The following is a 12,525-nucleotide window of genomic DNA, read 5'->3' as shown; positions in this document are numbered from 1 at the left end:
CCGCGTTTCGCTGCTCCGTGTTGTTGTTCCGTGCCCCGCTGCCGCCCGCGTTCTGCTGTGCAGGGGGGGGGCTTGGTCAGCGAGCCGGCCCGTGCTCCGATCACAGTTCATAACATTAATGGACAAATATGAACATCGGCCTACGAGCAAATATTAACTAATTTATTTTAAATGGGTTAATGCCCGTGTTATGATACCATGACAAGATTATCATACACATGTGTTCAGTGTTTACTGCTGACATCACCAGCAGCTATTTCTATGCTTTAATTGTCTTACTTGCCACACCTTTGTTAACATTTCTCATCAAGAGAACCCTTTTTGGGTGCATATTGTCCTGGACTACTCATTTACAATAATATTTGCCTTCAAACTCTAAACTTAATGGAAATTTTTTCTCCTTTCCTCTCAGGGTTGTTTAATCTGCAAACTGCATTTGTTGCTGCATTTTCTATTTATTTCTGACACTCTTTTGCCCTCCAGATATGTTAAGCTGATTCTTCATTTCAATATCCAACAGAGCTTGGAGTCCTTTGTTATTGAAATATGCTTTTCTTTGCTGGCAATTAGCCATTTGTTCCTATAATTGCTCACTCCAGTTTGTGAGATTTAGAAATAATTGGCTTATTAGGTGCTTGAGAAGTGTTAAAGAATTGTTGTTTGAGATGCATTGTGATTGGCTGATATTTCTCATTACAGCTGACATCCATTTTTGGGAGCATCGTATTACCGAATTATGGGCTCTTCACGTTTTGCAATTAAAACAGGCCTCATTTTCAATATTTCATTCAAGAGTAATTTGAGGCCGCAGTTTCTGATGGAGAGACTAACTAAACATGCTATTTAAAAAAGTGCTGCACTTCGAATTCAACAGCTTTGCAATTCCGTCATTGTGATCCCTGCAGGGGGCCCCCATATGTTGCTTGCATATAGTGTGAAGGGGGTAAACAAACTAAATTCATTGGAATTAAATATAAATTTGGGACAGTTGAAAGAGTCACTCCTTCCTAAGTGTATTCCTTTCATTACAGGACAGCTTTCCCTCTCGCTTCGGAGGAATTCATTTTGTCAATCAGCCTTGGTACATTCATGCTCTTTATACTGTCATTAGGCCCTTCCTGAAAGAGAAGACCAGAAAAAGGGTAAGACAAATATATTTAATAAAATTAAAATGCTGCGGATGTTGGAAATCTGAGATAAAAACAGAAAATGCAGGAAAACCTCAGCAGGTCTGGCAGCATCTGTGCAGAGGGAAAGAGATTTAACGTTTCGCGTCTGTATGACTCGAAACTGAGTCTAACTTGATGTTTAAAGGACATGAAACCACACCCAATCTGTTATCAGCATTCTATATTAATAGTATCTTTGCTGTAGACCTGCAAATTAGCAATTTTCTCTCTTCACCGAAGCATAACAAGTTATTCACTGCAATGGTGCAATTATAATCATATAAAAGGACTATATGAAGTTCCTCTAACCTGTACTCTATTCAAGTGCAGCTCCCCACAGGATCTGTTAATTTATCTTCATGTGTGTACAAGACACTGTAATGAATTTTGATCAGATTTACTTCATTGTACCACCTAAGTAAACAAAAAAGACTTTGCCAAACAAGTTGTCTTGCTAAACGGTGCTTGTTTAACATGACACTCTGCTGCTCAGGGTGAGTTTATGAGAAATTAAATACTGAGTTGAAAGGAGCTCCCAGACAAGGACTGGAACCTCAGGTTAAAAGTCTGACATCATACCCTGACTCAATAAATGTGACTTAATGGTCTTTTGCCTCACTTCAAAATCAAATGACTTTGACAATGTTTCTATGTAGTCTCATAGCAGGGAACCTTGTGGCAGGCGAATGTGATGACTAATACACTTTACAGAGAGAGCCTGAAGCCATGCCAATTCACAGATAGCAAAGAGAGCCAGCGGATGGCTACATGCCGAGACCCAGGGTTGAACCAGGGACCTTTGAATCTTCAGTCTAATGCTCTCCCAACTGAGCTACTTCAGCTGATGACAACATTTTCCAGGTCACCCATTCATGCCACAGGACGGTTTTTACCATCTACCGTGGTGGGATTTGAGCCAGGAACCCCAGAGCAGTGACGTATACCCCCTATACCGCATGGGAAAAACAAAGTTGAAAACTCACCCTTTTCAGTTTTTTTTTGAAACATCGTTTTCAGTTGAAATATTGCATCTTTGAATGTTATCTTATTCCCACACTTTTGTTGCGATGTGTTATGTTAACCAGCTGTTCACAAATCTAGTCGTAGGAACATTGAGTCTTTTTCATTAGGGATTATGCACTTTCAACAGATAAATGTCCATAAGACCATAAGACACAGGAGCGGAAGTAAGGTCATTCGGCCCATCGAGTCCACTCCACCATTCAATCATGGCTGATTTCAACTCCATTTACCCGCTCTCTCTCCATAGCCCTTAATTCCTCGAGAAATCAAGAATTTATCAACTTCTGTCTTAAAGACACTCAACGTCCCGGCCTCCACCGCCCTCTGTGGCAATGAATTCCACAGACCCACCACTCTCTGGCTGAAGAAATTTCTCCTCATCTCTGTTCTAAAGTGACTCCCTTTTATTCTAAGGCTGTGCCCCCGGGTCCTAGTCTCCCCTGCTAATGGAAACAACTTCCCTACGTCCACCCTATCTAAGCCATTCATTATCTTGTAAGTTTCTATTAGATCTCCCCTCAACCTCCTAAACTCCAATGAATATAATCCCAGGATCCTCAGACGTTCATCGTATGTTAGGCCTACCATTCCTGGGATCATCCATGTGAATCTCCGCTGGACCCGCTCCAGTGCCAGTATGTCCTTCCTGAGGTGTGGGGCCCAAAATTGCTCACAGTATTCTAAATGGGGCCTAACTAATGCTTTATAAAGCTTCAGAAGTACATCCCTGCTTTTATATTCCAAGCCTCTTGAGATGAATGACAACATTGCACTTGCTTTCTTAATTACGGACTCAACCTGCAAGTTTACCTTTAGAGAATCCTGGACTAGGACTCCCAAATCCCTTTGCACTTCAGCATTATGAATTTTGTCACCGTCTAGAAAATAGTCCATGCCTCTATTCTTTTTTCCAAAGTGCAAGATCTCGCACTTGCCCACGTTGAATTTCATCAGCCATTTCCTGGACCACTCTCCTAAACTGTCTAAATCTTTCTGCAGCCTCCCCACCTCCTCCATACTACCTGCCCCTCCACCTATCTTTGTATCATCGGCAAACTTAGCCAGAATGCCCCCAGTCCCGTCACATTAATATATAAAGAGAACAGCTGTGGCCCCAACACTGAACCCTGCGGGACACCACTCGTCACCGGTTGCCATTCCGAAAAAGAACCTTTTATCCCAACTCTCTGCCTTCTGCCTGACAGCCAATCGTCAATCCATGTTAGTACCTTGCCTCGAATACCATGGGCCCTTATTTTACTCAGCAGTCTCCCGTGAGGCACCTTATCAAAGGCCTTTTGGAAGTCAAGATAGATAACATCCATTGGCTCTCCTTGGTCTAACCTATTTGTTTTCTCTTCAAAGAACTCTGCAGTGTTCCTCCAAGAATCTGAGTTATATGTAAGCATGGAAACTAAAGACTGGGTTATATACTGAGGGCAGTTTGCCTGCATGCAACTCAACATATACTTTGGGGGTGAGCCCGCCTTGGCCAGCTCAGGCTGCTTTAATTTATCAAGCGACGGCCGTTTAATTAGAATGCAGGGTGGACATAAAGACAAAACTGTGGGGAGGACCTTCAAATTGGCATAGGGATCGGGGAAGGGACACCCAGCCTCCCTTTCACTGATCAAGTATGGCAGGGTTAAATCTATTGGGTTACACAGAAGGCGAATGTCTCTCCCGACATCTCTTAAATCAGTGGTGGTGGGATTAGGCCCTTAAGTGAGCATCGTTGCCCATTTAAGCTCCTCAATTGGGTCATAAGTGAGCAGCCCACCTTACACATCGGTGCAGCCCCTAAAATTGGGGCAGTGGCAGGGGGTAGTGAGCACACTACCAATGGCACAGTTCCCATCTTTACAGATTCACCCGTCTGTTTTCTCGCCCACCAGTTGCCCATAAAATTCATTCCCAAGAGTTTCATTGTTCCATTTTAATTGATGCTCTCATTTTAAATTCTGAATAAATACTGAGGTTAAAGATGGATTGTCCACTATATTCCTCCTCAGGCTTAACAGAGAGAACTTTGCACCTGGGCATGATGGACCTGATTTGGAATGCTTAGGGCGTTTGGAAATTAGAATTCAAAATAAAGTATCTTCCAACTTAAAGATTACATAATTGCACTGAAAGGTAAAAAAATAAGGAAATGTCCCCATGTATTATAAGGATTCCTAGCATGTAACCAACATTCACTCTAAGCTGCACAGCAACCTGAAAGTTTTCACAAAGCCAATACACAAGTTGGCACCTTAGGTTGACACGCATGCACAATGCGTGCAAGATAACTTGTTATATTGTTCGTAATTGTTATGAAAGTGTGCATCTGGCCACCGCATTTTACTGCTGCACTGTTGTGATGTGCCAAGCAACAATGTATCACTCCATCAGTCTACCAGCCACACGAAGAACAGCTAGAAAAACAACCAATCAACTTCCAACAATGTGAGTCTAAAATGTGATAACTTCTGACTAATTAGAACCAGAAGATTCTCACAGAAGGCAGCAGGTTGTCTGTGAGTAAAAACCCAAACATTGTAAATGGATTCAATGCTGAACTAGATGGAAAAATCAACCTGAATTCATGCCGGGGGAAAAAGAATTGACTGTCATGTGAAAATGAAATGGCCACTGCCATGGCAATGAATGCACAACCCCCCTCCCGCCATTAGAAGTAAAAGTTCCCAGGCTTATCCCTACAGCCCTGCTTAAACAAGGGCACAATATTTGCTACCCTCCAATCTTCTGGTACCTCTCCTGTGGCCGTCGATGATTCAAATATCTCAGCTAGAGGGCCGGCAATTTCCTCCCAAGCCTCCCACAATGCCCTGGGATACATTTCATCAGGTCCCGGGGAAGTATCTATCTTGATGCGCTTTAACACCTCCAGCACCTCCTTCTTTGAAATATGTACACTCCTCAAGCCATTTTTGTTTCCCCATTTCTCTAACATTCGTGCCTTTCTCAACAGTAAATATGATGAGAAATATTCAGTTAGGACCTCTCCTTAATACGGCGTCAGGGCAGCGTGGTGCGGTCGCAGCGATTCTCTGGCCAGGCGCGGGACTCGGAGAATCACGCCCCTCATGTCCCCTTTATGCCCTCCTGATTTCTCTCTTAACTCTACTCAGACAAACCCTATACTCTTCAAGAGATCCATTTGATCCCAGCTGCCTGTGCATGTCATATGCCTCTTTCTTCCTTTTGACCATGGCCTCGATATCCCGAGTCATTCAAGGTTCCCTACTTCTACCAGCCTTACCCTTCACTCTAAGAGGAATGTGCTTACCCTGAACCCTAGTTAACACCTTTTTGAAAGACTCCCACTTACCAGCTGTCCCCTTGCCTGTAAACATTCTCCACAGCAATCTTAAAATTAATGGAAGTATGGTCACTGGTCCCAAAGTGATCCCTCACTAACACTTCTGTCACCTGCCCTTCCTTATTCCCCAGGAGAAGGTCAAGTTCTGCCCCCTCTCTGGTCGGGCCATCCACATATTGAATGACGAATTCTTCCTGAATACACTTGACAAATTTCTCTCCATCCAAACCCCTAGTGCTATGGCTGTCCCAGTTAATGTTGGGAAAGTTAAAGTCCCCAACTATTACCACACTATTTTCCCGGCAGCTATCTGTAATCTCTTTACATATTTGCTCCTCAATATCCCTCTGACTATTTGGGGGCCTATAGTACAGTTCTATCAAAGTGATCTATCTCACCCTTCTTATTTTTCAGTTCTACCCATATAGACTCAGTGGGCGAACTATTGGATATATCCTCTGTGTGGCTGTGATACTGTCCCTAATCAAAAACACAACTCCCCCTCCTCACCTATCTCCTGTTCTATCTTTCCTATAGCATCTGAACCCTGGAACATTGAGCTGCCAGTCCTGCACCTCCTTTAGCCAAGTTTCAGTAATAGCTATAATATTCCAGTCCCATGTACCTCTATCTCTACAGATTGGGGAAAATTATATTTCGGTGAGAGAAAAGCCAAATGGGCAGTTAAGAATTTGCCTGGATTCTAAAGATCTTAATTTAACAATGAAGAGGAATCACTATCTTATTTCAACACTCAACATGATCACACCAGGACAGACAGGAGCAGAGTTTTATCAGCAAGCTTTATACAAGAAATGACCACTGATATATAAAGCTTGATGAAGGATCTTCACTGTTGACAATATTCAGCTCACCCCTTTGGATGGCACAAATTCCTGCCTCTACGCTTTGGTCTTAAATTGAGCCAGGAAGTGTACAAACAGTAAGTAGATAAGACACATTGAGGATGCATAGGAGCAGTTGGCATAACTGATAGTATCTAAAGATTAAAAAGATCATAACCATTTGTTACAGGAAGCTATGGTGAGAACCACTGAAGCCTGGATCAAACTAAATGCAGCCAAATGCATTGTGAAAGTGACAGATTGCCAGTTCTTCAGAATGGTGTACACATTGGATGCAAACCAAGTCCTGGAAAAGTCACAGATATCTCTGAGATGGAAGCTCCTAGTGACACGAAAGAGCTGAGAATTTTCTTGACTTGATCCAATACATGACTCACATGTCAGAACAGACAGCAACTATGAGAGCTAATAAAAGAAGATATTGAATCCCAGTGGTCAGAGTCACACAAGAGGAATTTCAACAAACTCAAAGAAGTAGTATGCAAGGAAGCAAGTCAGTAACACGACAACAGAAATAAACCTGTCACTGGGAGCAGCCCTGGTATAAAAAGGGAAAACTGATAGCATTCACATCAAAATCTCTAACTGCAGCTGAGGCCAACTTTGAGGCTTCAGAATTACAATTCTGCTCTGAAATACAAGCCAGTAAGAGAAATGATGCTGGCATATTCCCAGCTCAGTTGTCACCACAGGATAAACATTTTTTATTTGTTCATTGGATGTGGGCATCATTGGCTAGGCCAGCCTTTATTGCCCATCCCTAATTGCCCTTGAGAAGGTGGTGGTGAGCTGCCTTCTTGAACTGCTGCAATCCATCTTGTAAAATATTTACCTATAAAGATCCATCACCTGGTGAATATCAGACTACTGAAACTGAGTCAAATTAGAGATAAGACCAGTAAAGATGAAGATTTCAGGATGCTCTCTCAGTAAGTGATCTAGGGATAACTTGATAAGAAACAGCAAACTCGCCAGAGATATGGCAGTGCCGGTCTATCAAAGGTGACATCTTACTAAGAGATGGTGCTCTGCTGTCCAGAATAATCATAGCCAAAATGATGCACTAAGAATTGCTCCAGAAGATGTATGAAGTCCACATTGGAACAGAGAAGTGTGAGCTCGGAGTCAGATGGCTCTGCCCTGCATTGAAACCTACAAAGATATTGAAAGACTAGTGTCTACGTGCAATGTATGCCAGAAGTACAAGGACAGCACAGGGACAGTACCAGTACAGAAGTACAAGGGGCAGCACGGTAGCACAAGTGGATAGTTTTATGGGTCAGAGTTTAGAGAACTCTAAAGTGTATCGTGGAGTTCACCTGACCCACAACTATTAATAGATTGTGGTATGGGGAGCACACGGCTCACTCTACAGGTATGGTACAGCAGAAATGGTACAGTATTTTTAAAAACAAAACAATGTTTATTCTATGAACTCAAGTTAACCTTTGTAAAACAAACAGTGAATATCTTAGCAACCATTAATTCAAAGATAAGCCCCAAAGAATACAACACTAAGTAACCTGTATGCTGTCCTTTTACACCCAAAAGACTTAACAAACCTTTAAACAGAAGCACATCAGAGTTTATAATTCTGAATTCGCCAAATGATTAAGAGATAGTCCTTCATGTCAGAGAGCTCAACCGTACAGCTGCTTTGGTTGACTTCAGCTGCAACACACTGAAAAGCAAAACCAAAAAGGCAGACACACCCAAGCTTTTCTCAAAGTGAAACTAGAAAGCAGAACCAGAGCTCAGCTCCACCCACACTCTGACATCACTGCAGTAACATGAGCAGCTAACCATTTCTTAAAGTGACATTCTCATGACACCTCCCCCCAAGAAAAAAAAATAAACCATCAACTTCAAGATGGTTTCATTTTTCACCTTTTCACTATCCTTTAAGAAATGCACAAAGTAAATATACTTTATCGTTTCAAAAAAACAACACACGCAAACAGGTATATTAATATAGTCCATTTTTTTTTGTTCTTCTTCCTCCAACTGAAATCCTTCCTGATTGACAGTCTCTTTGAATAAGAAGGTCTCTGCACGATCCATCCATTTCTCTATGCCTCGGCATTTCTCTTTAAAGTCAGATACTTTAGTTCAATCTGATCACAGAGTCCCTTGGAATTCTCCAACACAGGAGCATTGGTAATCACAGCTTTCAGGCAGTCAAATGCCTGTCGAACGTCCGCTGTCCATTGACATTTTCGACGTTTCTTCAGCAAGTCCATCAGTGGAGCAATCACGCCACAAAACCTTTGCACAAATGTTCGATCAAATCCACTCAAGCCAAGAAATCGTATTATTTCCCTTCGACTTGAGGGTATCGGAAACTCCTCAAGGAAAGTGACTTGGGCTTTTCCAAATTCACTTTGGCTAGGTTCATCACCAAACCGGCCTCCTGAAATGGATCAAAGAACTCCATCAGATGTTTTAAATGTTCTTTCCATGTCTGGCTGAAAATGACCAGATCGTCAATGTATACCGCACAATTGGGTAATCCTGAAAGGACTGTGTTAGTTAACCGTTGAAATGTGGCTGGGGCGTTTTTCATGCCAAATGGCATTACTTTGAATTGGTATATACCATCTGGAGTCACAAAAGCTGAAATCTCCTTTGCCCTTTCGGATAAAGGTACCTGCCAATAACCTTTAAGTAAATCCAGTTTATAAATAACAGCTGATTGTCCCACTTTCTCAATGCAATCCTCCAAACGTGGGATAGGGTAAGAGTCCATTCTTGTAACTGCATTAACCTTTCGATAGTCCACACACAACCGTTGGGTACCGTCTGGTTTTGGTACCGTCACTATGGATGAGCTCCATTGGCTGCAACCCACTTCAATTATGCCATTTTTAAGCATACTCTCAATCTCTTTATTAACCTGTGCCAATTTTAAAGGGTTAAGTCTATATGGCTGTTGTTTGATCAGAACAGCATTTCCCACATCTACATCATGTATAGCCATTTTAGTACTTCCCAATTTATCTCTACAAACTTGCCCACGTGATATCAATAACTCTTTCAGGTCAGTCCGTTTTACCTCCCAAATGACCTCCCACTGGTACCTCATGTGCAACTCGCAACACCTCCTTTCTATACCCTACCGGCAATGCTACTTGATGAACTTATGCCCACTTTTCATCTGCCTGCATATGTAAAGGTCTCCATTTTCTCATCAAGCCATCACTTTTACGGTAATAACATTCTGGTATACACTCAGATTCCTCTTCCGTATATGCTTTCTGATACATCCGTTTTATTTTTATATCTTTCTGTTGTAACTCCGTCAATTTTCCTGAACTAAAAATATCTGCCTCATCACCCACCTGTTCTTGTTCTTTTTCAACCATCTGATCAAAAATCGTTTCTGATAATTGCACTTCAACTTCATCTTCATTTCGATTTCTCCTCTTGTCTTAACCTGTGACTTTACGACCTTGTTACTACACAATCTGGAAAAATCCCAGGATATTCGTCCTTCAACACTTCAGTTGTCTGATTTTCCACTGGCTTATCAACCACAGTAGGCGTCATTCCCACTTGCGATCCAGCTATATCATTACCCAAGATAAAATGTATTCCTGGACAAGATAGTTTCTCTAATACTCCTACTACCACTTCACCACTGTTCACTGGAGTTTCCAACCTTACCTTATATAATGGAACGCTACTCCTCTCACCCTGAATTCCACATGTTACCACCTTTTCTGGCAACATTCTTCCCAAACTACATAACTCCTCATCTCTTACCATTAAAGATTGACTAGCTCCCGTATCTCTTAAAATTGTGACTTCTTTACCTGCTCCTCCTGATACACATGAGTAAACTTTATCCACACAAGTAAATTCTTTAAAGTGATCTGGCACCTTCTTATCAATCACCTCTTGATCAGGCTGTACAATCATTTGCACCTCCTTTGCTTCACTTGGACTTTCCTTTCCCACTTTAACAAACCCTACTGTCTTGTCCTGTTTTACCACATCAGCCTTCCCAGTGCTTTTCTTCAACCACTAACACTGTGACTTTACATGGCCTAGTTCATTACAATGAAAATATTTGAACCTTTTCATGTCTCTTCCACCCTCCTGGATTTCTTTTTTAGTCTGAGGTACACTCTCCTTATTATCTCCCATCACATCGCCTTTACCTCTACCACTTGAGTATTTCTCATGTCCCCAGTTTCTATCCCTCACAGGCTGAAACTGATGTCGGAAACCAAACTTTGATTCATGAACTAATTCATAATCATCTGCCATTTCTGCTGCTAATCTCGCAGTTTTAACCCTCTGCTCTTCCACATGAGTTCTCACTACATCAGGAATTGAATTTTTAAACTCCTCCAAAAGTATAGTTTCTCTGAGAGCTTCATACATTTGGTCTATTTTCAAAGCCCTTATCCACCTATCAATATTACTCTGTTTGAGCCTTTCAAACTCCATGTATGTTTGACCAAATTCTTTTCTTTAATTTCTAAATCTTTGTCTGTAAGCTTCAGGCACCTAAGATTTTTTCACCTCCTCATATGACTCAGATACCTCCACTGGTAGTGATGCAAACACTTCACTAGCCCTAACTACCAGTTTTGTTTGAATCAGTAATACCCACATATCCTGTGGCCATTTCATTTGTTTAGCCACCTTCTCAAATGAAATGAAAAAGGCTTCTAATTCCTGCTCGTCAAACCTTGGCAATGCTTGGACATATTTAAATAGATCCCCACCACACCTTCGACTTAGACGCTCTTTCTCACTGTCCTCATCACTATCATCCAACTGTACGTTTCACTTTATGCCTGCCAATTTTAACTGACTGTCATTTTTCATGGCCATTTTCTGAAGTTCAAACTCTCTCTCTTTATCTTTTTCCCTGATCTGTATCTCCCTTTCTCTTTCTTTTTCCTCTCTATCGCTTCAATATTCAAGCTGCTTTAATTCTTTCTCATGTTCCATTTGTTTAATTTGAATGGCAACTGATTTTTTGCCATTTCCAATGAGTTGAACTGTATCTCAGGCAACTTTAAATGCTTAGCCACCACCATAATTACCTCATCTTTTCGCATTTTGTCAGGTAATGTTAACTGCAATTTTGCCAAATCTAACAGTCTGCTTTTAGTCTCTGTCCGTAAGGTACTTTGTGTGACCGTCTCCACCCCCAAAAACCTCTGAGCCTCTGAAAGATCCATTGTCCACAACACACTCCCCACTTGAACTAAAATACCACACCTGAAGAGCAACCACAATATGCTCACCCCTCGCTGACTTTAGGTTCACTAAGCCATTCCAATAGATAGACTTTTATCCCCCTCTAGCCCCCAGTTTTTATGGGTCAGAGTTTAGAGAACTATTAATAGATTGTGGTATGGGGAACACACGGCTCACTCTACAGCTTTGGTACAGCAGAAATGGAACAGTATTTTTAAAAACAAAACGATGTTTATTCTATGAACTCAAGTTAACCTTTTTAAAACAAACAGTGAATATCTTAGCAACCATTAATTCAAAGATAACCCCCAAAGAATGCAACACTAAGTAACCTGTATGCTGTCCTTTTACACCCAAAAGACTTAACAAACCTTTAAACAGAAGCACATCAAGGTTTATAATTCTGAATTCACCAAATGATTAAGCGATAGTCCTTCATGGCAGAGATCTCAACCGTACAGCTGCTCAACAATACAGCTGCTTTGGCTGACTTCAGCTGCAACACACTGAAAAACGAAACCAAAAGGACAGACGCACCCAAGCTTTTCTCAACGTGAAACTAAAAAGCAGAACCAGAGCTCAGCTCCACCCACACTCTGACATCAATGCAGTAACATGAGCAGCTAACCATTTCTTAAAGTGACATTCTCATGACAATAGCACTGTGGCTTCACAGTGCTAAGGTCCCAGGTTCGATTCCCCGCTGGGTCACTGTGTCTGCGTGGGTTTCCTCCAGGTGCTTCGGTTTCCTCCCATAGTCCAAAGACGTGCAGGTTAGGTGGATTGGCCATGATCAATTGCCATCAGTGACCAAAAAGGTTAGGAGGGAGATAGGGTGGAAGTGAGAGCTTAAGTGGGTCGGTGCAGACTCGATGGGCCGAATGGCCTCCTTCTGCACCGTATGTTCTATGACACATAGCAGAAAGAG

At 41.8% G+C, this 12,525-nt stretch overlaps 1 protein-coding gene across 1 annotated transcript in view; it reads left to right on the top strand.

Annotated features, from left to right (window-relative positions):
- Window positions 1-12,525, top strand: part of clvs2 (clavesin 2) — a 141,916-nt gene that overhangs the window by 105,197 nt on the left and 24,194 nt on the right. The window contains exon 3 of the mRNA XM_072499335.1: window positions 1,032-1,142. Coding sequence (XP_072355436.1) covers window positions 1,032-1,142 — 111 coding nt within the window. The remainder of the gene's footprint in view (window positions 1-1,031; window positions 1,143-12,525) is intronic.

This window comes from Scyliorhinus torazame, chromosome 4 (assembly GCF_047496885.1).
Source record: "Scyliorhinus torazame isolate Kashiwa2021f chromosome 4, sScyTor2.1, whole genome shotgun sequence".
Classification (NCBI taxonomy): Eukaryota; Metazoa; Chordata; class Chondrichthyes; order Carcharhiniformes; family Scyliorhinidae; genus Scyliorhinus; species Scyliorhinus torazame.
The sequence above is the reverse complement of the archived record's forward strand: the minus strand, read 5'-3'. Positions and strand labels throughout refer to the sequence as shown.